The sequence below is a fragment of the Acomys minous genome (assembly GCF_964271855.1).
Source record: "Acomys minous genome assembly, chromosome: 11".
Classification (NCBI taxonomy): domain Eukaryota; kingdom Metazoa; phylum Chordata; class Mammalia; order Rodentia; family Muridae; genus Acomys; species Acomys minous.
This window is the reverse complement of record NC_140492.1, coordinates 38,189,142-38,215,414: the sequence shown is the minus strand read 5'-3', so window position 1 is coordinate 38,215,414 and position 26,273 is coordinate 38,189,142. Positions and strand designations below refer to the sequence as shown.

At 42.8% G+C, this 26,273-nt stretch overlaps 2 protein-coding genes and 1 pseudogene across 7 annotated transcripts in view; 2 read left to right on the top strand and 1 right to left on the bottom strand.

Moving 5' to 3' along the window:
- The window catches only part of SENP7 (SUMO specific peptidase 7), a 115,382-nt gene that overhangs the window by 69,354 nt on the left and 19,755 nt on the right, over nucleotides 1-26,273 (top strand). For all 5 annotated transcript variants that reach the window (XR_014783181.1, XM_084801543.1, XM_084801542.1 and 2 more), the window contains 6 exons: nucleotides 3,664-3,848; nucleotides 6,530-6,860; nucleotides 8,345-8,502; nucleotides 17,387-17,533; nucleotides 21,913-21,946; nucleotides 24,280-24,459. Coding sequence is in view for 4 of the 5 variants with exons in the window: in XM_084801543.1 (XP_084657669.1) it covers nucleotides 3,664-3,848; nucleotides 6,530-6,860; nucleotides 8,345-8,502; nucleotides 17,387-17,533; nucleotides 21,913-21,946; nucleotides 24,280-24,459 (1,035 nt within the window). In the remaining variant the exon portion in view is untranslated. The remainder of the gene's footprint in view (nucleotides 1-3,663; nucleotides 3,849-6,529; nucleotides 6,861-8,344; nucleotides 8,503-17,386; nucleotides 17,534-21,912; nucleotides 21,947-24,279; nucleotides 24,460-26,273) is intronic.
- Nucleotides 1,303-3,657, bottom strand: LOC311608812 (GAS2-like protein 1; annotated as a pseudogene). The gene has a single exon. The product of its transcript is annotated as a GAS2-like protein 1 (transcript).
- On the top strand, nucleotides 12,938-17,124 carry LOC311608811 (nucleus accumbens-associated protein 1-like; the record flags this gene model as incomplete). Its single annotated transcript, XM_084801443.1, is given in 4 exon segments — nucleotides 12,938-12,958; nucleotides 13,239-14,761; nucleotides 17,029-17,102; nucleotides 17,105-17,124. Coding segments are annotated over 4 exon segments (1,638 nt in total).

The window sequence follows — 26,273 nt, the reverse complement described above, 5'->3', positions numbered from 1 at the left end:
TATAAGAAGATTGAAATAACACCCTGTTTCTTATCAGAATCACCGTGGATTAAAGCAGGAAGCCTACAAACTCATGAAAACTGAACAACTTCCTACTCAGTGACCACTGGATCAGGGATGAAGTAAATAAATTAAACATTTGTAGAATTCAATGAAAATGAAGGCACAACTTACCCAAACTTATGGGACACAATGAAAGCAATGCTAAGAGGAAAGCTCACAGCACTAAGTGCCTTTGTAAAGAAATTGGAGAGATCCCGTAGAAGCGACTAAGCAGCACACCTCAAAGCTCTAGAGCAAAAAGAAGCAACACACCAAACAGGAGTAGATGACAGGAAATAAACAAACTAAGGGCTGAAATCAGTAAATTAGAAACAAAGATAAGAATAAAAAGAATCAATGAAACCACGAGCTGGTTCTTTGAGAAAATCAAAACGTTAGCCAACCTAACTAAAAGGCAGAGGGAGAGCATTCAAATTAACAAAACCGGAAATGAAAAGGGGGACATAACAATAGACACTGAGGAAATCCAAAGAATCATTAGGTCTTACTTCAAAAGCCTATATTCCACAAAAATTAGAAAATCTAAAGGAAAGGGATAATTTTCTTGATAGATTACACTTATCAATGATCAGGTAAACAGTTTAAGTAGTCCTGTAACCCCTAAGGAAATAAAAGCAGTCACCACAAGTCTCCCATCTTAAAAAAAAAAAAAGCCCGGGACTAGACAGTCAAAGAAGAGCTAAAACCAATATTCCTCAAACTATCCCACAAAATAGAAACAGAAGAAACATTGCCAAACTCATTCTATGAAGCCACAGTCACCCTGATACCTAAACCACAGAAAGACTCAACAGAGAAAGAAAATTTCAGTCCAATTTCACTCATGAACATTGATACAAAAATATTAACTGAGTCCAAGAATACATCATATACATCATCCACCATGATCAAGTAAGTTTCATACCAGGCATGCAGGGATGGTTCAGCATACAAACGTCCATTAATGTAATCCACTATATAAACAAACTGAAAGAAAAAAATTATAATCTTACTAGATGTAGAAAAAACCTTTGACAAAAATCCAACACTCCTTCATGATGAAAGTGAGGCTTTACGGTCTGGCTGTGTGTCCATCCGCCCCCCTTGCCCAGGTCATTGAGGGTTCGTTCTGTGCCAGCCAGAGAGCTGCTGGTTGCATCCAGTGACCGCTCCCCCCCGCCCCCCCCACCCCACTACTGTAAGGCAGAGGCTGCCTTCATTGGAAGAACTGGACAGAGCTTGGCTGCAGGGCACAGGCAGTCATTCTGTGTGGCCTGATTCCCCAAGTGGACCATACTTGCTGCCCAGGAGTAATGAACACGAGGAGCTGGATGAACAGTAAGCAGAGTCCGGAGCTGGAGAGTCAGGGGCTGATCCCCTGAGGGTATGGCTGGTAACCGCCTCCAAGAATTCCTCTTCAAGCACTGGGACAGCTGCTGCTCCTGCTGTGGGGCAAGCTGCAGGGGCATGTGGAAGGCACTGGCGGGTGTGGCGGCCAGCTCTGGGCCGGGGCTCTGGGTGCTGCAGGGCTGCGGGCACGTGGAATCTGCGGGCACGTGGAGTCTGCGGGAGTACTCCTTGTAGGACCCCCAATTCCTCCCACCCCGCCCCCTCCTCCCTCTGCCCCAGGCCAGCCGCAGTGTTGCCCTTCTGTGTCTCTCCACACCACCAGCACCTCCTCTTCCAGCACAACTGAGTGCCTTGTCCTCTGGGAGCCTTGTGTGGCCGCCCCTGGTTCAGTTCATCTGGAGACTGCCTGAGAGAGGGGTGGCCATCTGTCTCCGGGAGGTCTAGAGGCCGGAGGTTAGCCGGTAATTGGGCTGCTCCCTCCGGGAACAAGCCAGGGGACAAGTCCTCACTGCGGGCGCCCACAGTTATGCTCTGGGCCGAGGAGGCTGAGGAGTCACTGTCCCTGGAGTAGCCGCGGAGCTGGGCAGGGGGCAGCTGATCACGGGACCTGAGCGGGGTCTCAGGCCCCTCCTTTGTGCTTCCCAGGCTGATGGGGGTCACTTCTGGCCTTGAGCCCCGGTGTAGGGGCTAGTACCCTCCTTCTGCTGGGACAGACAGTGGGCAGTAGAGGAGCAGTAGCAACGGTCATGTTTGTCTAGGTAGTGCTCCAGTGTCCCAACCGCCACCCACATGCACCATCACGTGGCTCCTCAGCACCCTCAAGAAGATGAGCAAGCTGGAATTTCCCACTCGGTACTCCCCCAAGACCGTGATCATGGGTCAGGGCAGGTGCAACCGCTCAGGATCTCCCTCACCAGCTCACTGAGGTTTCGGAGGTCAGTGGGTGTCATGCGGGTGTGCGGGTGGCAGCCCCTTGTGCAGCAGCAATTTCAGTGGAATCCTCTTCAGTAGCGGGGACATTGGAGACCTGAGGAGGTAGCCTGAAGCTCGTGCTTAAACTGTGCCAGCCTCAGGGCAAGCAGGCCGAGGCGCGCCCTATGGCAGGCCGCCTCCCAGCAGGCACAGCACCAAGCTCTTCTTGTGCAGCACCAGATCCTCTGTCTCAAATGTGAGCACTTCAGGCACGCCCAGCTCTGCCCAGTACCAGCCGATGAAAGTGGCCACGTTGCCTCTGTCCATGAAGGAGCCAGGCACCACACTGTGTGTCTGGAAGGCCACACTTCCAGTTGGGCGGGCAACAGCCAGGGCCCAGGCAGCTTCGATGACAGCATTGGCATGTTGGCACAGGATTGTGCCTGTAGCCAGCCCCGTGAGGTAGCCATCACCACTGCCTGGTAGACCTAGACAGGACAAGAAACAGAGCCAATCGGCCAGGTCTTCCTTCATGGCTTCCTCGTAGGCCTCGCTGGATCAGAAGGGTCACACACTCTTGGCCATGGAGCCTGGGATGCAGGCCACTGTGTCCATCATTCCCAGGGCCAGTAGAGTCACTGGTTGACCCCCTCGCCTCGGGGAGCATCGGAGCATCGCCCGCATACAGGTGCTGCCCGGAGCTCCAGATTAGGAGAGTTTTGATTATTAAAAGAAGAAACTATCAAGCATATTTATATCATTGTAAATGATCCCATTCGAAAGACAGTTGTGAGGAAAGATATTTTGACTTTTTAAAAAAAAAATCATAATTTTACTCTTACATTTTAGTGCCTTTACTTTTAAGTTAAATATATGGTGACTAGTTTTAAAAATAGTGGTGAATTATATAAATATTTAAAAAGACAGATTTTCCATATTTTATTTAAACCCTTTAATCCCAGCAGTTGGGAAGCATAGGCAGGTGGATCTCTGAGTTCGAGGCCAGCCTGGTCTACAGAGAGAGTTCCAGGGTAGCCAGGCCTACACAGAGAAACTGTCAACAACAACAACAACGGAAGTGTATTTGTACAAAATAGTGAACCCGTGATTAGTTGTTTGTTTTTTTTTTTTTTACCATTACTCAATGGAAGGATATATTTTCCCCATAAATTTGTAATGTATCTGTCACATCTATTGTCTAAAGAACAGAGCTGGTTTATATAGGATGTACCTTTTATATTTTTAGCCAGTGTCATTTATAGAGGTTTGTTTTATTAATTTGATACTAGTATGAACTCATGTAAAAGGAACTTTTATGTGCTCTTTTGGCATTAATTGTGCTTTTTATGTTTCTTAAAGATCTTAATAATGGAAATACAGGTTGTGATTGTCTTGAAGTGGGGACCAGCAGCAAGAACGCTTTATCTTCTTGTTCAGAGATGGAGCATACTCCAGTGTCCAGGAAGAGAAAGAAAAGGGTTAGGAGTAATTTATGTGGTTCTCATACTTCTAAGTCTCCATTGGATGTGTCAGCGGAATGTGTGGTAAGTAGGTGTATCTAACTGTCATAGGAAATGGTTTTGTGCTGCAATAAAAATAGATAACTGTATCGAAATAATGCTCTTTGAATGTCCTGCTTTACTGGGTTTCTTTCATTTTTTTTCTAGTTCTGTGCAAACTTCATGTTTTAAATTTTAAATTACCTTACTTTTATTTTCTTTATTCCTCTTCCACCTGTTGTGTGTGTTCATGGCTCTCAGAGCACAATTTGTGGGAGTTGTCGCCTCATTTCATCAGGTGTGTAGGAGTGGTCTGACTCAGGTTGTCAGGCTTGGTAGCACACCATCTTGCCAGCCAGTTAAATTTTATTTAAAAAATTCATAAAACTTATCTTGAGAATGTAGAATTACTGGAGTAAATTCCAGGTATGACTAAAAAAGTACCACTGCTTTTTAACCAAATACTATCTTTTTTTTCTCTTCATTTTTAACTAATCCCCATTCACTTGCATTTTTCATTTGCTCTGTGAAATTACTATTAGATTTTTATCATTAACACATATTTATCTTTATCTTTTTTTGTTTTTGTTTTTGTTTTGAGACAGGGCTTCTCTGTGTAGCCCTGGTTGTCCTAGAACTTGCTCTCTAGACCAGGCCTTGATTTCACAGAGATCTGTCTGCCTCGGCTTCCCAAGTGCTACAGTTAAAGGCATGCATGGCCACTGGTCAGCTTCATCATCTATTTCTTTCCTTTTTTTTTTTTTTTTTGAGACAGGGTTTCTCTGTGTAGCCTTGAATGTCCTAGACTTGCTTTGTAGACCAGGCTGGCCTTGAACTCACAGTGATCCACCTGCCTCTGCCTCCCGAATGCTGGGATTAAAGGCATGCACCACCATGCCCAGCTCTCATCACCTATTTCTCTTATATTTATGGTTGTGAGCCTAGCTTTTAACGGCTGAGCCATCTCTCCAGTCCTCATCACCTATTTCTAAAGAGCTACTTTAAATACTTCTATTATCGTGTTATGTATATAATTATAAAAAACATAAAAATGATTTATTTTAATTTTCTGTGTAATGGTGGCTTGTCTCCATGTGTATCTGTGCACAATGTGTGTGGAATACTCGGGGAGGCCAGAAGAGGGCCTCAGATCCCTGAGAATTGGAGTTATAGATGGTTGTGACCTGCATTATAGGTGCTCTGGGAATCTAACCTGGGTCTTTGCAAGAGCAGCAGCTGCTCTTAGCCTTTGAACCATGTCTCCAGCCTAGAGAAAACACGTTTTAAAGGAAGACTTACTTTGAGTCATGGTTTCAGAGTTCAGTCCCATTATGGACTGGGTAGGACATGGCAGAGCAGGGCAGCTCACTTTATGGCATCTGAGAAGCAGAAAGCTGTAGTAGCTCTTTCTCTTCTGAACGTCTCCTATCCACCCTGGACGTTGAGTGGGGCAGCCCACATTCTGGGTGGATCTCCCCTTCCTTGGGTCTTCTGTAGTAAAGCCCTCATATACCCAGAGGTGTGGTTTCCTCTGTTTAAGTTCTTCTTGATGGTCAAGTTTGTAGTCAAGCTTAACTGTCATAGTAGTCAGTCCTAGTGTCATATCACCTGAGAAGCCTCTTATCTTTTAAAAGATTTATTTATTCATTTAATGTATGTACATTGCACATCAGAAGACGGCATCAGATATCTTTATAGATGGCTGTGAGCCACCATGTGGTTGCTGGGAATTGAACTCAGGACCTCTAGAAGAGCAGCCAGTGCTCTTAACCACTGAGCCATCTCTCCAGCTCTCCTGTTATGTTTTTATAGTTCCCAAAGAGAACTATATTATTGGTATCTCCAAATAATAGGTCCAAAATGGAAGAGTTAGGAGTCTTATACACTGTTTCTTACTGCTGAAGATTGTCTTGTAATTGTGATTGGTTTGGTGAGCACACACCTTTTTTTCTGTTGAAAGGATGTACCGAACCTACCTATGCTGTCAGGTATTTGTAGAGCTGTGTTTTCTGAAATGATGCAGAACACTTTGGATTTTTTCTGCAGAGTCCATCTAGAAACTAGATTCTAGTCGAGAACTATATGTTTTTTGTCAAATGATGAAAACGAAAGCTTCTTTAGTTAAATGAATAAAAGAAAAGCATATTACAGTCTTTCAGGAAAGACAAGAGGCAAGTTGGAATTCCTTTGAATCAGAAGTCATGTCAGGATCCTAGGTTATTTAGAATGAGAATGGAGTAATTAATAATGATGTTGAAAGCAGTGATTCATCATTTTAAATGTTCTTTATTATTCAATATTTTTGCTTTTGTTACCAAAAGTAACTTTTGTTATGACTTTGTTGCATATGGATATTTCTTTGAATTTTTCTTGTTTTTTTCCTTTTTCTTTATATTTGGTGGGTGGGGGGGGGGAGAGTTTACCCTTGAACTTCCTGCCTCTGCCTCCCAAGTGCTGAGATGAAAGGTGTGCACCACCACTGCCCATGGAAATATCTTTATTTGATCCTTTACAAATTATTTAGGCATCAGATTTAATAGGTCAAACCCTGTATCATCATACTTGGGCACTGCCAAGTATAGTTAGTATAGATGTGTAGCTGTCTGTCTATAGACCTACAAAAATGATACTTTTATATTATTCCTGTGAACTTAAACCTTAGAAGTATGCCATAGGGAAGCCAAATGGAAAAACGTAATTTCTGTATTTTTAAAAAAAATGTTTAGAAAGAAGAAAAAAACGGCTCAACAGTCTCCAGCAAGCTTGGAGAGTCAAGTGAAACCTCTGACCAGGACCCGGCACCACCTGAGGGACTCACACCTGAGCCTTTAGAGGGTGAGGCCAGCAGACTGTGCTCACATGCAGATCAGGAGTCAGGTGGTAGTGCTGCCTCTGGAAGGGCCTGCTCGCCCAGCAAGAGCCCGGAGAGCGCTGGTTCTAGCGATGTGGTGGAAAATTCTTCCCTGGCAGTGAAGGGCGAGGAGCAGACCATCAAAGAAACATCTCTTCTAGGTGGAAACAGTGAAGAGAACCAATTGTTGATCTCGGCTGAACCAAGTAAGTAAAGGAAATTGTAAAGACCCTTGTCTCCAAGGCTTCATGTAGAGCCTCTGCTATCTTCAAATCCTGCTAAAGCAGAAGCTGTCTGGGCCCCTGGGAAACAGATTAACTTGGGAGGAAACATCCTCACCCTTCCCTTTGGAGTCTTGTGATGCTGATTGGGATACACAGGTGGAGTTTGGCAATAGTAAGTTCTTTTTATTTTATTTGTGTGGGTATTTTTCTTGCATATATGTATGTGCAGCACATGCATACCTCATGTCCTCAGACCAAATGAAGGCGCCAGATTCCTTGGAAATGTAGTTACAGATGGTTTTCAGCCACCACGTTGTTGCTCGGAACCAAACTCAGGTCCTTTATAAGAGCAGGAAAGTGCACTTAATCACTGAACCATCTTTTTAGTCCTAAGAGTAAATTAAAAAAGTATTTACCATGAAGTAACCCAGTAATTTAAAAAAAGATTCTTTGAAGATCAGTATTACTGTGCTGCTGTTGAAATGGAACTTAAGTGCAGTTTCATAATTGCCATTAATTTTGCATTAGTTCATTCTTAACAATAGTTGTCATCTGGTATAAAAATTGAAAAGGTCCACAGGGTACACATACACGGTTGTGTCTGTATTTTCTAGTCATCCATTCCCCCTTCCTCAAGAAACCAATGTGACTTAGGGCACAGTTTAGACTGATATCACAATACTTTGTTATAACTAGAAATCATAAACTTATCTGTTCTAGCACTGGAACAGCATCCCTGCTATAATTACTTAGTAAAAGACTGGGCTGGGAATGTAGCTCAGTGGCATAGTGCTTGGTTAGCATTTCCAAGACCAGGATTCAACCTCCAGCACAAAAGAAAGAGAAGAGAGAAGGAAAGAAAAAGGATTGATTTTGGTTCAGAGTTGAGAGAGGGAGATAAGAAAAAAAAATTGTTTTGGCTTAAAGTTATGTAGGCCTCAGTTCAAGATTGAGTGGCCCCAGTGCTTTGGGGCTCTAGTGGATGTTCTAGATGGCAGGAAATGTTGGGGAGCATATTGTAGAGTGAAACCATGTATTTTATTCTCCTGGGAGCAAAGGGCATGGCTTTAACAGACAACTCCATATCCCCTTCTGGCAAGTCCAGTGACCTCAGGATGTCTAGTGACCGGAGGCTACTCCATTGCTAGGCCCCACCTCTGAAAGGCTCCACTTTATCTCAGCAGTGACACCCACAGGACCAACCTTCAGCCCGCACATCTTTGAGGGCACTCAGCACCCAGACTGCATGTTTCCTCATGGCTTCAGTCATCTTAAAATACTATAAGGTCGGTTGGACTGTAGGAACCTGTTGGATAATGATGCTGATACTGAGTCAGTATATAACTACTAATCATATAGTGAAAAGTAGGCTAGATCTAAGTTGACCATAGATGAAGATAACTACTTAGAAAGTTCTTTTTTTATGTCATTATTGGCACACACTTAAAATACATTGCCCTTTTCAGTTGTTGTTTCCAGTGATGAGGAAGGACCAGTTGAACATAAGAATTCAGCAGTTGCAAGGTTACAGCCTGGTGACGATTATGAGCTTCTGAGTAGGAATGAACCAACGTCTGCTTCACAGTCCTCAGAACCACTGCTGGGTGCATGTGAATCTGTGCAGGTAACTTAGTCATGCTTCTGATAGAGTGACAATGAAATGATATTCTAAAGCCTTTTGTTGTTGTTGTTGTTTCATTATCAAAGCTTAAGACAAATTTTATTATATTTGTTTACTTATTGGTGCATACATGTGTGAGATGTGTAGGCCATGGCACAGTTGTGGAAGTCAGGACAACCTGCAGTGGTTCTTCATTGTGTGGGTTCCAGGACTGAGCTCAGGCTCTTAGTCTTTGTTTTTTTATTTTTTTATTTTTTTTATTTTACACAACCTTTATTTAACTTAAATGTGAATACATAAGCTGCTATGTTAACATGTGTTATTTTCTTAATTCCTAATTAACCTCACATCCATCCTGCATTTCTCAGACCTTTTCTTATTCACTTGGCTTTAAATATATTCTTGCCCAATTCTTCACATTCTTGCCAGCGTTGGTATGGGAGGCGACTGATAGTAATAGTAATCCTAGTCTTCTCAAACTGATCCCTGTCCGGGTCTTTGGGGTTGAGGAGTCGGACTTGGATTGCATCGTCCAGTGCCTTGCAGTTCTCCTGGGTTTTGATGTAGGCTGCAGATCTATTGCTGTATAAAATGCAGTTCTGAGTGCCACCAGGCATCCCCACCAAGGGGAAGTGGTCAAATATGGAGCACCAGAATTTGTGTCAGAGTCAGTTCCCACTCTCCACTCAAGTGTGGAGATTGTCCTGTCCATAGGCTAGATCTGAGTAGGGGTTCACTGTTGACTGCATGGATTGTCCTTGGTTGGTGCAGTAGTTTGAGTAGAACCTCTGGGCCCGGTTCTGCTCATCCTGATGTTCTTCTTGTAGGCTTCTAGGACCCTCTGGATCCTTCTATTTCTCCATTTTCCCATGCTTCTCTCATCTAGAGTCCCAGTAGGATGCACTCACATCTATCCCAATCTCCTGGTAGGTGAAGACTTTCATGGGAAATGCCTCTTGAACTAGTGTCCAAATATGAGTATATACCTTGTGAGTCTTTCTGCTTCTGGGTAACTCACTCAGTATGATCATTTCTAGTTCCCTCCATTTGTCCATAAATTTCAGGATTTCCTTGTTTTTAATGGCTGGATAGAAAGGATAGATAGCTACCAAGATGAGACTTAAAAGCCTATGATCATATACTGGGGGACAAGGCCCCCTCGGTCACGGACATAGGGCAGGGGAATAGGGTGAAAGTGGGAGGGAAGGAGGAATGGGAGGATACAAGTGATGGGATAACAATTGAGATGTAATCTGAATATATTAATTAAATAAAAAAAATGAATTTTCCTGTTACGGAAAAAAAAATGCAGTTCTGAGGGTCAACTGCCAAGGCTTTGTTATACAAAAAGGATAGCTGTGTCCATCGTGATAGGCCTGGTTACTCTGACGAACTTTCTCAACAAATTCAGCTTTGCTTAGTGTTGGTTCATCAGGACTTCTCTGGACAATAAATAGTCTTAGCACCGAAGAGAGGAATTGGTGCAGGTGAGACTTGGGCTCCCGCTGGCAGTGGCTGTTCAATCCCCTCGGACCGGCGGTGTCTGCCTAGAGCTAAGGTCCCGCCAGCTAGGTGTGCGCACAGTTCCTGCCATGTTCCTGCCATGCCTGCCGCGTGCTTCTCCCCCCCGCCCCCCCAAGTCCGGGCACCAGGCTGTTAGTTTTGATGGAAGCTACCCTTACTTGCTGAGCCGTGTTTCCAGCCCCCAGTGAAATACTCCTACTATTTAATATCTATTGTTTTCATAAGCAGAATATTATGACAAAAATTATGCAGTTCCTGATGGCGAGTTTTGCAACAACTTCCCTATTAGTTTTAGTGACATCTTTTTAAGAGTCTAAATATTTTGTGACTTGAGTATTTTCTTCTCTGTGGTTCTCCTTGAACTATAACTTTGTATTTACTACTCTTGGAGTAAGATATCTACTTGGAATTATTTCTTTTCTTCACATAAAGCTGTCGGTCTTCAAATATAGAAGTTATAATAAAGCATATAGATTTGGTGCAACAGAGGGTTCTTAAGCACTTAACAAATATTTATTTTGTGTGTGTAAGGCATTTTTGTAGAGATCCGAGGGCAACTTATGGGAGTTGCCATGTGGATTCCAGGGGTCAAATAAAGCTCAGGTCATCAGGCTTGCCTGACCGACTGCATACACCCCTTAACTGCTAATTAAAACTGCAGTAGCAAGGACGATGGGGTTAGAGCTAGGAGGAATTAGGGAAAGAGTTGAGGGTAACTATGACCAAAATATTTGTATGCATGTATGATAGCCCCAAACAATTTATAGTATAATTCTGTATATATAATCACGGTATCATGCATGCAGATGGGAAGGCTACTGTTCACTAAACTGAGGAATTGTGTGAGGCATTTACTAAACTGTAGTATTTTGCAGAGGTATCATCTATCTGCCAGTTCAAAAGTTCAGTCTGGCTTTATATAGAACAAATGCTAAAAAATTTAGTCTGTAAGACTTTGATTCAGTTTCACTGGCTCTCTGCATAAATGCTGTGTGCTGAGGATACATAAAATATATGCATACAAGAACATGCCTCAGGCCATTGAAAAGTATATTAAAACATAATGGCAAGAACAGTATTGAGGTTGATAGAAGCAATTTTGTTTGTTTGAATACTTGACCTGAACAGATAAGCCTGAATTTGGGTCTTAGTTTTGCTTTTTGCTGAGTGCAGGACCACAAGAAAGTTAACCCAACCACCCCAAACTTCCATTAACTTTACTTGTGAAAGGGACAGGAGAACCTGTTTGGTCAGTAGTCATAGAGATCTGAAATTAAAAAAAAAAATCTGAAATATTTAAAAACTTATTTTAAACTAAAGCACTAAACCTAAACTTGTTTCTATCAATTTAAAAAACTGAATAAAACCAAGTAGGGAATAGTGAATTGAAAACAGTGGCAGACATGTCCCTTTGTTGGGGAGGCCCAATGGCACTCGGAGGAAGGATAGCAGTCTACCAAGAAAAGACTTGATACCCTAGCACCATATTCAGGGGGAGGAGATCCTCCTCAGTCACAGTCACAGGGAAGGGGGATTGGGGTGAAAGTGGGAGGAAGGGAGGGTTGGGAGGATGCATGGGATGGGATAGGAAATGAGATGTAATAGGAATTATTTTTAATTTTCAATAAAAATGTGTTATTATTAAAAAAAAAAAGAAAACAGTGGCAGAAAAGAATATAGTTACTGAGTTAAGTCTTGGGACTAATTTTAGGTTTGGGCCTTTTTTTTTATTACAGTAATTCTGCACTCAGCATTAATATCTGATTTTTTTCTCCATGACTAGTCATTTATTTAGATTATCCTACTTTTTTGCTATTAGAAAGAATTCCACAGAAATGACTGATTAAAAATGAATTTTGATCTAAAAAAATCAAAGCGCTTCATGACAGCCACTAATAAATTTCAAAATATAATTAAGTACTCAAAGAAAAACTGTGGCCAGAGAATTGTTTTAATTCAAATAATCCTATTTTTATTTTCTGTGTATGAGTGTTTTACTTGCCTGATAGCTTTGGAGGGCAAAATAGGGCACCTGATTGCAGGCACTGGAGATGCAGGCGATTGTGAGCCACCACATAGGCTGTGAGAAGCAAACCTTGATCTTCCGGAAGAGAAGCCTCTCATCCTAACCACCGATCCATCTCTCCACTCCACCAGATAATTCTTAAACTTTCAATCTAACAAGTTGACTATGCCACAAGTTACCATAATTTGTAGTTTCTAGAACTTTTCAGATTCATATATAGTGCTTACCTCAATATGATTAGGTTTTCTTCCTCCATGGCCACATAGTAAACATTGCTTCATGTCATAGATCATACACTGCCCTCTCTGTGACATCACCACTGTTTCTCCAGGGGATTCTGGGTTCTTATTACTTATCCATTTACCCGGTAAAAATTTCCAGTGTACAGTTTGCTATAATGTAAATAATTAGCTACATGTTCATCTCTCTCTTCCATGAGACCTAGAAATTCCTTGAAAACAGAAAACATATTCCAACATTTTTATTCTCTGCTATTTCCAACACAGTGGAAATTAATAATATTGTTAGAAAGCTATTAGACTTGAATTAAAATCTAATATAGTCAATTTAATTCAACAAATACCCAAGGGTCCACTTGACTTTGCACCATTTACAGGTTTAAATGGGAGAAACAAAAGCATAGCTCTTCATTCTAAGAAACTCAAAGGTTAATGAGGTAGTTTATTCAAGAATATAAGTAATAGTAAAATACAGAATAAACCTGGTGATAGTTTTCTTTGGCTTTTCCTTACCCCAACAACTTCCCCCCCAGCCACTGTCTTTCCTTCTCTCTCTTCCCCAACCTCATGTGATAAGTACACAAACTTGTTTGGTGAGAGAAAGAGGTATTAAGGTAGGAAATTAAAGATACATCTCAGAATAGGCATAATGTCTTCCAACATATCCAAAGTACCCCATAAAAATGAATGTTTTTTTCATTTGTATGCACATACAAAAATCTAAAAAGTCCAGGTTTCAAAATTGAAAAATAGCTCACGGCTACCATAGCTGCTGAGGCGAGGCCGTGGAGGCCGCGGCCCTCCGTGCTCGGCTGCCGCTGAGGAGCCCGCTGGGAGGCCCCGGAGCGGGAGCGGGAGCGGGCCACAGCGCTGCTGCTGCTGCTGCCGCTGCTGCTGCCGCTGCTGCTGCCGCTGCTGCTGCCGCTGCCGCTGCTGCTGCCATGGCGTAGACCTTGCAGACGGAGATTCCAAACTTTGGCAACAGCATCCTCGAGCGCCTCAATGAGCAGCGGCTACAGGCACTGTACTGTGATGTATCAGTGGTGGTTAAGGGCCATGCCTTTAAAGCCCGTCGTGCTGTGCTGGCCGCCAGCAGCTTCTGCTTCCGGGACTTGTTCAACAGCAGCCGTGGTGCTGTGGTAGAGCTGCCGGCCGCTGTGCAGCCATGGTCATTCCAGCAGCTCCTCACATTTTGCTATACAGGCCGGCTGTGCATGAACATAGAGGACCAGTTCCTGCTCATCTATACAGCTGGCTTCCTGCAGATCCAGGAGATCGTGGAGAAAGGCACTGAGTTCTTCCTCAGAGTTAGCTCTCCAAGCTGTGACTCCCAGGGCCTGCACCCAGAGGAGGCCCCATCCTCAGAGCCTCAGAGTCCCGAAGTGCAGACGTTGGGTTGGCCGGCCTGTAGCACGCCACTGCCCCTTGTGCCACATGGCGAGACAGAACAGGAGCTGGACTCTGTGCAGTGCACACCCATGGCCAAGAGGCTGCAGGCTAGCAGCCAGCAAGAAGCTGGAGGCAGTGGTGGCAGCAATGGCAGCCGCAAGTTCTCCACACCAGACCTGGCCCCTAACCGGATGCCCCAGCCTGTCTCAGTGGCTATGGCTACACCAGCAGTGGCTGTGGTTGCAGTGGGGGGATGTGTGCGTGGGCCCAGCATGTCAGAGCGGACCAGCCCAGGCACCGCCAGTGCTTACACTAGTGACAGCCCTGGCTCCTGCCACAATGAAGGGGACGAGGAAGAAGATGCGGGTGAGGAGGGCACAGATGAGCAGTACCGTCGTCGTCAGATCTGCAGTAGGTGCACCGTGGGCAGTATGTTGAACGTTTTCCCGACAGCTGAGAAAGTAGAGGCCCTCCCTGTGGTCCTTGAGTCCTGCAGTCGCATTCGAGTGCGCCAAGACCTGGCATCTCCCCCAGCTGAACTTATCAACCAGATCGGCAGTCGCTGCCACCCAAAGCTCTACGATGAAGGTGACCCGTCAGAGAAGCTGGAACTTGTGACAGGCACCAATGTATACATCACAAGGGCACAGCTCATGAACTGCCACGTCAGTGCAGGCACGCGGCACAAGGTCTTGCTGCGGCGGCTCCTGGCTTCCTTCTTTGACTGGAACACACTGGCCAATAGCTGTGGTGCTGGCAAACATTCTTCCACCAATGACCCTAGACGCAGGCCACTGGACAGTCGCGTCCTCCATGCTGTCAAGTGCTACTGCCAGAACTTTGCCCTCAACTTCAAGGAGAGTGAGATGAATGTCATTGCAGCCGACATGTGCACCAATGCCCGCCGAGTAATACGTAAAAACTGGCTACCCAAGACCCAGCTAGTGCACCTGGTGGAGGATGAGAGTGACAGCAGCTTCATCGGCGACACTGGCAAGATAGAACCGGACATGATGAGCATGGACCACAGCTTCGAGACAGCCAGCCATGATGGCGAGGCTGGTCCTCCAGCTGAGGTTCGCCAGTAACAATGTGATGCCCCTTTCCAGGATGTCGCACCCCACCCCCACAGTCTACTGTCTAGCCTTCCCCAGGACCTGAGACGGGGTGCTCCATGCTCTCTATCCGGAAGCAAGAGCTGGCTGACCAAGGCCAAGCCACTGTACTTAGCAGAGGGCAACACCCACAGCAGCTTTCTCAGTGACAGAGAAAGAGCAGCACATGGTGGGCATAGAACACAGCTTCCAGACAGACAGCCCCCTCAGCGGAGGTCCCTCCCATGGATGTCACACTCCTCCTCCTGTCACACACATACCCTGCCACCTTAGTCCCTCCCCGAACCTGCGGGGTGCTGCATGCTCCCAGCCCCTCTGCCTCCCTGCCATCCCACACCTTTTCCCCAAAGCAGGCTGGGCTGGGTCAAGAGAGGACCGCCATCAGGTGGGATCTGTGACCTTCGTCTACACTCATGGGGAGCCCTGGTCCCCCTTCCTCTTAGGCGCTTCCCAGCACCAGGCCCTGCTAGGGATGGCCAGGGCTCAAGAGCCTGCCCCCCACTGTGGCTGCTTGGGACTCCATGGGCCAAGAGGTTCCCCCCACCAGTCCCCAGGGCCTCCATGTCTCCAAAAGCACCTTCCTGTCTCTCTTGTCTGTCCCTGCACCTTGGTGTTGGGGTAGGTGAGGCCAAGAGGGACTGTCCATTTTACAACTGAGGAAACAAGCCCAAAAAGGCTTAGAAAAATTCTAGAACTAACCCTCTTTGACAGGCTTCATCATGCCCCCCCCCTCAATCCCACTCTGCACTGCCTTGGGGGTCCCCTCAGCCCAAAAGAGCAGTGTTCCTGTTGGTAGGGGAGGGTCTCAGGACAGGTTTCCGGTCTGGCAGAATTTGTGTGTGCGCGTGTGTGCCTGCACAGTATTTGCTTTTAAAACCATGAGGATCAAGAGGCAGCAAGAGCAGGGTCGGAAGGAGAGAGCAGGCTGGGAGGCCGCTGCTGCCCTCCTCCCAGCCGACCCTGGGCAGGGCTCCCAGCCCCCACCCCTGTACATAACTTTTTGAAACTTTTTTTTTTTAGGGAATGAAATATTGAAGTATAAGATTTCCTTTTACTTTTCAAATCAATGGGGATGTATCTGAGGTCTCCTGGGTCCCTGGGCTGTGGAAGGCAGGATGCAGGGAAAACTGAATAACTGAATGTGTGTGTGTGTGTGTGTGTATGTGTGTGTATGTAATGTGGGTACATATTTCCATAGGGGCCCCAGGGTTTCTGTGGACCCACCCACCTTCTTCTCCCCCAGGATTGCAGTTTAAGGGTGTTCACAGGTCCCAGTTGGCTGAGCCCACTCCTGGGGGATGAGGCAGGGCAGGGTCCACATCCATTGTCAGTGGTTTGTGGAGCTTTCTCTGGCCGTTCCTTTCCACTCTAGCTCTCCAGGAGCAAGCTCTTGGGTTTCTGAGTTTAATATGTGAGCACAGGGTTTCTGTTACTCCCCTCCAGTAAGGTCATTTCACCATCTCACTGGTTCTGTTCTAGCCCTGACCTCCCCGCCTCTCTCCAACTCTGCATCCTAGCATCCTTAATGGGGAAAAGGGTTTCAGGTTTAGAGAACCTGAGGTGGGATAGAGCCTTTTGAGTCAGATCTGGAGACCTGCCTCCAGATCAGCAGCACCCTCTAATCTGCCGGGATCCCTCTTAACATCTGATGGTGAGGGTGGGGTGTTGGGTCTGACTTGGCCCCCAGTACCTTAGCTCTGGGTGGCCATGTGGAGGGTAGTTGACATCCCTAGCTAAAGCATAAGCTTTCTTAGTCATACCCCCTCCCTTCACCCTTGCGCTGGCCTGGTGTCCTACCTCCCTCAGTGAAGATCCCAAAGCACAATCTCCTGGTGAAGTGGCAAGCAGCTGAGCCTGGCCACGATGAGCTGTGCTGCCTGCCCAGGCTTCATAAGGGGGCAGCTCCATGGCACTGAGAAGTCCTGTGGTAGAGTGGGCAGCAGAGCCTGTCTGTTCCAAGAACCTCAGGAGGTGGCCCTGACTCCTGGGGCTTGGGGTGAGGGAGGTATAAAGCCAGGGGTGTAGCAGAGAAAATTACTCATTAGGAGAGCCAAAGGCAGGGTTGTGCCTTACCTCAAGAGCCACCCCTGCACCCCTCCTCTTGTGGTACTGAGAGCTGCATGGTCCCCACCCCAAGCACTCAGGAGAGTGAAAAGTAACCCACCTAGCAGGAAAGACAACTAAGGGCAAACCCAGTGGCTACCCTCCCACCCATCCATGCCTCTCATGGGGACAGAACATCACCTACTGGCCCATGTGAAGTGCCAATGCCCTCCCCACCCAGAGCCAAGCGCCCACCGTTCGTAGGCCCACAAGTGAGATTGCACATTAACTACTGTGTGGAGAGGAGCGGTGTTGGGAAATATAAACCCTGAGAGTCAGTGATGCTGATAAGAATAAACAGCAACAACAACAACAAATTAAAAAATAAATTCAAAATCTACATTTTATTAAAAAAATCTTAGTGACTATTTTTTACTATCAAGAACAGTATAAAATTCTTTAGTCATAATTGAAAGAATTTTGTCTTTGGACATAATTTTCCACTTTTCTGTAATTCTTAGAGATGCTTATTATTTATTTATTTTTGTTAGGTGTCATCTGAATTATGTCCATACAGTCCTGACATGGAAAATATTTCCTGTATTAAACCTAATAATGAGATGGATCTGAAACTGGATTTTACATTTACTTCTGTGTATATTGGTAAAATAAAAGGAGCTTCAAAAGGTTCTGTCACGGTAAGTAAAACCTATAACTTTCTATATAAAAACCACAGTAGTGTCTCGCCACATGATTGCCTGGAGGTGAGCTGAAAAGGGACAACAACAGTCATGCCAAAGTCCGAGCATCCCATGTGTGCCTGGCACTTGTGGAGGTCAGGACAGTGTGCATGAGGACCACAAGACTTGAACTACACACAGAACTACAGCAGTTAAGACTGCCAAGAGCAGGAGGAGCAGCAGTCTTCCTCAGGGATGAGCTCAGCATTTAGTTATCTAGTGCCAAATGGTCAGGCCAGAAAACACACATACAAGTGACATTATACACACTGAGCAGGTTATATTTATGTATATATGTATATCTACATATACAAATACATATTTAAATAGCCATTAGTGAACAGAGAGGCTTTGGAGTTTAAAGAAAGCAAGGAGGGGGTATATGGCCAGGCTTGGTTTTAAGACAAACTTAAAAATATTAGTGACCAGCTTTTTACTTTAAGAATACAGCAGTTTGTTTAGGTAAAAACTAGAACCAAACAAAAATCACAATTTTACATGCCAAGACAGGTTCGACTAATTTGGCATGCATATAATTTCATATTCCTGTTCTATGCAAATAACATACAATGGTATTATGCATTATTTTGCTGTTTATAATCATATTAACTTACTTGCTTTTCCTTTCCGTTTTGTGGTAAGTGTCTTTTACAGTTTCCATTTGGTGTTCATTTTAACTGCCCTAGTGTTTGTTTTATATGTCACTAAGGTTAAGTCTGTCACAGCAGGGTTCATCTGTGCCCTCATAGAGGACGCTAAGGTGAGAGGGTCACTTGAGCCCAGGAGCTTGAAACCTTGACTCAGAGCAAACAAATTTATCTCTGGTTTCAGGAAAGCAGTTCAATAAATCAAAGTCAATTTATGTACATGAAGAAAAGCTGGGAGTAATTCTGTAATATTTAGAATTATAGACATTTATGGAGGAAGATCATGTACCCAGTTTTTAAAATTAAAATCATTATAGGAAGTAATAAGGAGAAAGGGTAAAAGTCCTAAATTTCTGTTTCTTCAAATATTTTATATGAATTTTGCTTTCAGATAGAGTTTGAGATTTTTTTTGTAACAGAAATGAAAGATTTATTTTGGTTTGTGTGTGGTTTTTTTTTTTTAAAGGTGGATCTATTAGATAATTAAATTTAGTCCTCAAACAACAGAGTGCCTACTGTGTTAGACACTATTGTAATTGAAATAAATTTCTCACTATATGATAGTTCCATTCTAGCTGGATTAGGAAAATAATGATGGGAAGTTATGTAAATTAGAACAGCTTTTTTTACTTGGTTATTTGTGTCTCTCAGAGAGTGCAGCAGTAAATACAGCTCCTTTAAAAAATGTTAACACTTGTGAGAGTGAGAAAATGCTTACAAGGCACAAATGTTCAGAGAACTCTGATTAGTGAAGGATCATAACATCATCATTACAGTCAGCTTTTTCTTGTTCAAATAGATGAAAGATGTCAGAAAACTGGATTTTCTTCAGCATCACTTTCTTATCTGCTTTACAATATAGCATAGATCACATGTTGTAGTAGCACTCAGAGATGTAGATCAGTATCAGAGTCTTGCTGTAGAAGGCCTTGCTAGAACAAGAAGGAAGCCATTATACAGTATTTCTCAATAATTTTGAAGTAATATCTTTATAGACTCTGAAAGACAACTAATAACTGTGTTCATTTTCTAGAGGCAGTACTTTATATTTACTGAGATGTGTTTTCTGAGATTAAGTATGCAGAAAACATGTCAGAATTGGGACGGGAAGATGCACGCTATAGTGTGTGTGTGTGTGTGTGTGTGTGTGTGTGTGTGTGTGTGTGTGTGTGTGTGTGTATTAGTTATAGAACTAAAAAGGTATATTTGATTACATTAAGTTAGATTATCTTAATTACATGTGGTCTTTTGTGATTATAGTACCCTTGATTGAGATTTTATTAAATGAAATCTGCAAAAGGCTTAGTTGTCTGATCTGTTTATTTCTTTCATTATGGTGGTAGAAATAACAGAAGCAGAATTTGGACTGCAGTTTGCCCCATTGCCTCACATTTGGCTTTACTGGGCACCTTGCTCTATGTAATATGAGTTTTGTATTTTAAAAAATGAAGTAATTTTTAAATTAAAATAAATGAAATGCAATTAAACCTGTGTTGTCATTGGACACTGTTACTTACCCAGAACTCACATGCTGTCTATTTAAATTTATCTTGTGTTTGCTAGTTATTTCTCTTGATGTGGTCAACAGCTTCAGAAATGACTTCATCAGAAGAGAAACTTAACCAAATTAGTATAAGCGGATTTGTTTGTTAGTCAGGGAAGAGCAGTTGTCAAAGGACAAACCTGCTTTAGATGGTACATGTGAGGTTTTGTCCTAGAGTTATAAGTACAGCACTTAGGCTGAATAGACACAGACAATAAACAGAGGAAATAGTTTAATGAAGTAGAGGGATCAAAAAGAGCAAGGGCCTCCTCATTAGAAGGGAGGTTCTGAAAAGAAGTGCTTGCCGGGGATAACAGAATGTGGTGCTCACCCGACAGACAGAGGCTGCCTTTGGCAGGTGTGGGACTATTGTGAAGTCAGATTTATTAGACTTTTGTAGCCATTCTTTATTAAGCAGCTGATTTTTGTGTTCTGTTTGTGTGTAGTAAAAATAATCTTTGCAGTTCAGTTGGTGGCTAGTCTCCAAAGGCGGAAAGTTCACAGTGGCTGGGGATACAAGCTAAGTCTGCTGAAAACTGTGGTGTTTCTTACAGAGAAGCAGTGCATTGGCACACGTGTTTGATCAGTAGTCTCTTATCAGTTTGGTTAATCCCGAAGAGAGTGATCCTCTTTTTGGAGACAGGTGCCTTGTATGGTCTCCTGCTATTTCTTTTGTTGTCTTATTTCTTAAAATCTCAGAACACACTTTTGAAAAGTAGAGTTTTACCTTTTTTGTTTTTGTTTTTGTTTTTTTTTGAAGCAGGGTTTCTCTATGTGGCCTTGGATGTCCTGGAATCACTCTGTAGACCAGGCTGGCCTTGAACTCATACAAATCTGCCCTCCCCTCAAGTGCTATTGCTACCTCCCTCCTCCAACCTGAGTGCTGGGATTAAAGGCACTGGTGTATTGATCGTCAAAGAACCTCCTTATGGAGATGGCTTCAAATTTGCCAAACCAGCCACTGGGCAATATGTCCTTGTTTCTGCCACAGACAGAATTCTACCTAAAAAATGGGCAAGCTTGGATTCAGTCAGAGTCAACAGCCAAACTCGGCCAGATAGCGTAAGCAAGTCCTCATTAGTTCCTGCCTCACAAATATATCTGTCAGATATACTGGACCAGAAGGCTGAAGATGATGCTCCAACATTATAGAGAGTTTTGGGTGACTGTTCAGGCAGCAAACTGTCTCTGTTTGTTTTTCATTTGAGAAGCTGCTAACCTGCACTTCCTGTCTACTCAGGTAATTAATTTTATCCCTTCTCGAGTCTCTGATGGGGTTGAAGACCAGATAGTTTAGTTTTACAATTAAGCTTAGTTGTTTAGGGGTTAAGGAGTTTTTAAGTCTAGATAGATGTTTTAAGTTGATAATGTCAAGATATGATAGATATGGATTTACATTCAGAATTTTAGACTTACCAAGAGAGGAAAGATGTTTTCTTCAAGGTTGCCAAATACAAATAGCCAAAACATTAAGAATGTAACATTTATATAATTCCTGATTGTTTCATGGTTCTTCTTGCTATATGTAGTTTTTAAGTTTATGTGTAATAATATAAATGTATATGTCCCCCCAAATCTTTAAAAAACAGTAATTTTTATCAATGAGTATTTTGACAAGGTTACTTGCATAGTTAAAGGTTCTCTTAAGGATTATTTATTTTGTGTATATGAGCACCCTATTCTCATGAACACCTACATGCCAGAAGAAGGCATCAGATCACATTATGAACCACCATGTGGTTGCCAGGAATTGAATTCAGGACCTCTAGAAGAGCGCTTAACCACTGGGCCATCTCTACAGCCTCCTAAGAGCGCTTTTTCAAGACAGGATTTCTCTGTGTAGCCTTGGCTATTCTGGACTCTCTTTGTAGACCAGGCTGGCCTTGAACTTGCCAGCCTCTGCCTCCTGAGTGTTGGCATTAAAGGTGTGCGCCACTATACCTGGCTAGTTAAGGACTCTTAAACAACCCTAAAACTAAGAAGTCTTTGCATTGAGATAATTCTTTGCTTTCTTTAGATCTTTTATTAGGTACTGAATAGAATTGAATAATTGAAAAATTGAATAGTATTAAATATGTGAATACTAAGAAAATTGAGTTGAAATGCATTTGGAGTAGTAACTCATTTTTGTTTCATTTTTTTTTTAGTTAACAACGAAGTATATTAAAATCCCATTTCAAGGTAAGACATCTTCTCTTCATGACATTTCTTTTCTGTAATTTTGAATATAAAGTAATTGATTAGAAAAAGTTCTGAAATTATTTCCCAAGTTTTCCATCTCTTTTCAGTATGGAAAATAAAGTGAAGAAAGTTTAATAATGTTTCATGTCAACTTTTTTTTTCAAGACAGGGTTTCACTGTGTCATGTCAACATTTTTAGCAGTTACAAAAAAAAAAAAAACAAACAAACTTAAATGTTTATAGTACCAAAAAGAGCACATTACTATTTTAGTAAATCAAATATGAAATACTCTTGATGATTTCTTAGGGTTAACAAACATAAAAATTGGACAGCACAAATATTTTGCTATATTTGAAAACGATTAAGAAAAGAACTAAAGACAAAAAAGCACACAAGCACATAGTATGTATTTTTTTCATACTATGTCTTAAATAAGTATAGCAGGATGGAAATGTATGTACAGCTTAAAGAGACACAGACTAGTTTTCATTCTTTCCCAAACAAAAAATTTCCATAGCAGTTAGTGAAGAAAAATAGTAACTGATAAAAAGAACAAGGAAGAAAACTGCACACACAACACTTCCGATCTGAGTCAGGGTAAAAAGCAACAGTGAAGGTGTAATTGAAGCGCTCAGTTCCCCAGCTCCTGGGAGCAGTCTGTTATGGTGGTAATGCAGCGACTGGATTACCATTTAAGACGTGAGAACATGTAAGGCACACAGTAACGCAGTAATCCTCGTTAGAACACTCATGTGTTTAAGAACTAATGCACTGTTGTCCTTGTTCAGCTCATGTGTAGGAAGTCATATTGGTGAGACTTCACGGATGTAGCTTCTGACATCCCTGGGAGATGCACTCTCACAGCGAACCCCTTGATCCGCTGGCTCTTACAGTGCCTCCGGCCTCTCTTCCACAGTGGCCCCTGAGCCTCGGGGCAGGTTTTGTCTTGTAGATGTATCTGTTGGGACTGGGATCCACAACTCTGCCTTTTGATCAGTCATGGCCTTCGGTAATGGTTTCTGTCTGTCGCAGAAAAGTTTCCTCGATGAGGCGTGTGAAGTACACTTGGCGTGGTGGCACATGCTGCCTTTAATCCCATTACTCAGGAGGTAGAGGCAGGCAGATCTCTGAGTTCGAGGCCAGCCTGGTCTACAGAGTGAGTCCAGGACAGCCACACAGAGCTGTCTCAGCTACACAGAGACCCTGTCTCGAAAACAAACAAACAATGTAGGTAGGGCTTATGCTGCCTTAGTAACATGCAATTGCAAGTTCTCCTCCAAGATGAATGGCATAATTAGCACTGGGTAGTGGCTAGGTTTCTAGAACCATCATGATGCCACTCTTGGTGATGAGTCTTAAGTCCCATGAGAGAGCTGATGGCTACCACCAAGGGTGATGTCCAGCTTCAGCCTTGAGATTACTCTTTATGACCTTTTCAGCTGTACTGTTATTTTACTCTCTCCCTCCTTCCGTCTTTAGCTCCTTCCCTAATTAGAGAGCCCTCACCTCCCCATTTCTCCACTTCCCCTTTTACTTCTGCCCTCCCTATTGCTCCCCTGGCTTCCGCAGTTTGAAGCTAGGAGCCTCCAATAAGAGACAACGTACAACCTTTGTCTTTCTGAGTCTGGGTGATCCCATTCAGTATGATCTTTTCTAATTCCATCCATTTACCTGCATAGTTTATAACTTTAAATTTTAACAGATAAATACTATTCTGAGGTATATATGCACCACATTTTTACCATTCACTTGTTGGTTGTAGGACATTCATGTTGTTTTTGTTTCCTAGCTATTGTGAATAGAGCAGCAATGAACATGGCTGCGCAAGTGGCTGTGGAGAATGCCAAGTTCTTCCAGCCTATGTCAAGGAGTTACACCATTTATTTATTGTCCACCTCTTTTTCAGATGAATTACTATTATTATTAATTAATTTATTTTTTGAGATTACAATACAATGGCATTATTTTTCTCCTTGCTTTTCTTTCCTTCAGCCCCTTTCACATACCCCTCTTGCTCTTTTCAAGCCTATAGATATATATATATATGTCAACACAACTTGTTTAGTCTCCCTAATGTTACTTGTATGTATATGTTTTCGGGGTGACCATTTGGTTTGGGGTAAACAGTTGGTACGCTCTTCCCCGAGGATGACTATTTCTCCCACTGTCATGATCCCTTAGATGACAATTTAACTCGTTACCTGACAACTTCACACGTACTCCTCTCCAAATTGCTTTGGGCATGGTGTTTCACTTCAGGAATGGAAACCCTTAGTAAGCCATACAGTGTATCAAAGTATCAGAGATTAACTGTTTGCTTTATTTATTTCAGTGTCCATGAATGAGGTTTCCTTGTCAGTGGACACCGCGCATTTAAGGAAGTTCGGGCTATGGAAAAGCAAGGATGATGACCACAGTAAGAGGAGCCATGCTATCCTCTTCCTCTGGGTTTCCTCAAAGTACCTTGAAGAGATTCAGACCCAGTTAGAAAACCCTCTGTTAAGCCAGCAATGTGAGTATAAAGATCAGTCCTAAATTCCAGGAGGATCTCGGAATTAGTATAGGAATTAGTTTCTGAGATAATTTAACAGACTTAGTCTTTATTTCATTGGATTGAAATTAATTGCATTGCATTAAAAATCATGTTATCCACTAATAATATTAGATAAATTATTTTACTTATGTGATTTTGCCTGGTAATTTTATTCAGTTATGGAAAATTATCATCTAAAGTGAAAAGAATACCTCTAAAAAGTCTTAAATGTTGTTTACTTTGGAGATAAAATATTTTTGTACCCTTAAACTGTATTTCAGTCACTTACATTTAGTTATATTCCTTTTCTTGTTTAGTTTTTTTACTTAGTATATGAAACAATTATTTTGTTATGACATTTTCATATTTCATATACTTTGTTCATGTTTGTATCATGTTTCCCATTCTTCCTTTCCTCTCCTACTGGACCCTTCCACCTTCAGGTAGTCTGCTGCTGCTCTCATGTCATCTACATGGGAAGTACATACTTGTACATACATACAAGTACATACTTGATATGTAGGAAAGTTACTGATTTTCATATGTTGGTTTTCTATGTTCATTTGATGAGAGTGTTGATCAGGTCTAAGATTTTTCTCCCTCTTTCCATCCTTTTCACCCTCTCTTGGTGCGTGTGTGCATGCGTGTGTGCGTGTGTGTGTGTGTGTGTGTGTGTGTGTATGCGTGTGTGCATGTGTGTGTTTGCCTTGTGTGTGCAGGTGCCCAGGTGCCCATGGAGATGTCAGATCCCCTGGAGTTTAAATTCCAGGTGGTTGTGAGCTACTTGATGTGGTGTTGGAAATCAAGCTCAAGTTCTTTGCAAGGGCAGAAAGTGCTCTTAACTGTTGAACTCTCTCTCCAGCTCTGGTCATTACTTTTTAATGGTCTGGAGGAATAGAACAGTAAAGCTGCATAGCCCTAGGGATACTCCTTAGTATTTTTCCAACCTTGTTGCTTGTGATAGATCTTGGGGTGTGTGTGTGTGTGTGTGTGTGTGTGTGTGTTTATGTGTATATATTATATCTTCTTGAATAACACACACATGTGCACGCACCTGTGTGGAAGTCAGAAGACACTTTTTGAGAGTCAGTTATCTTCTTCTAACTGTGGATCCTGGGCATAAAACTCAGATCCCCAGGCCTGGTGGCAGCCTTCTTTCTTCACTCACGGCGTCTTCCCACCAGCCGCAATCTTTATGTTGTCTAAGCACCGACTGTTACCTTGATTCTTTGTAGTTACGTTTACAGAAGTCAGACTGGTCTGACTTCTTTCAGTCTACTGCTTTTTGGTTTGGTTTGGTTTGATTGTGTTTCCCAAGGCTTCAAAGTGCACCATTAACTTATTTGAGATCTCTCTGATTTTTAAAAAAATTGATGTAAGAGCTCACCACTATCAACACTCCTCTTAGAACTGCCTTTGCTGTGTCCCAGAGGTTCTGAGAAGTTGTGCTCTCATTTTGTTTGATTCTAGGAATTTAAAAATTTCATTCCTGCCTGATTTCTTCAGTAACCCAGTGGTTGGCCACTCAAGACTATTTTAGTCTTCACGTACTTTAGTTTCTCTCTTGCTCTGGATTATATTCAACTGACCTGATGCAAAAAAAATATTTTATTTATTTTGTATCTCTTAAGACTCACTTTATGGGCTCATGTGTGACTTTTAGAGAAAGTTACATTAGCCTTGGGGACTTTCCTTAAGAGATTGCTTTTGTTCATTGTTTCATTATAAACTGTGACACAGTTGCCAAATTAAGTAAAGTATAGAAATCTTTGTATTCTGCGTTTTCTTAGCTT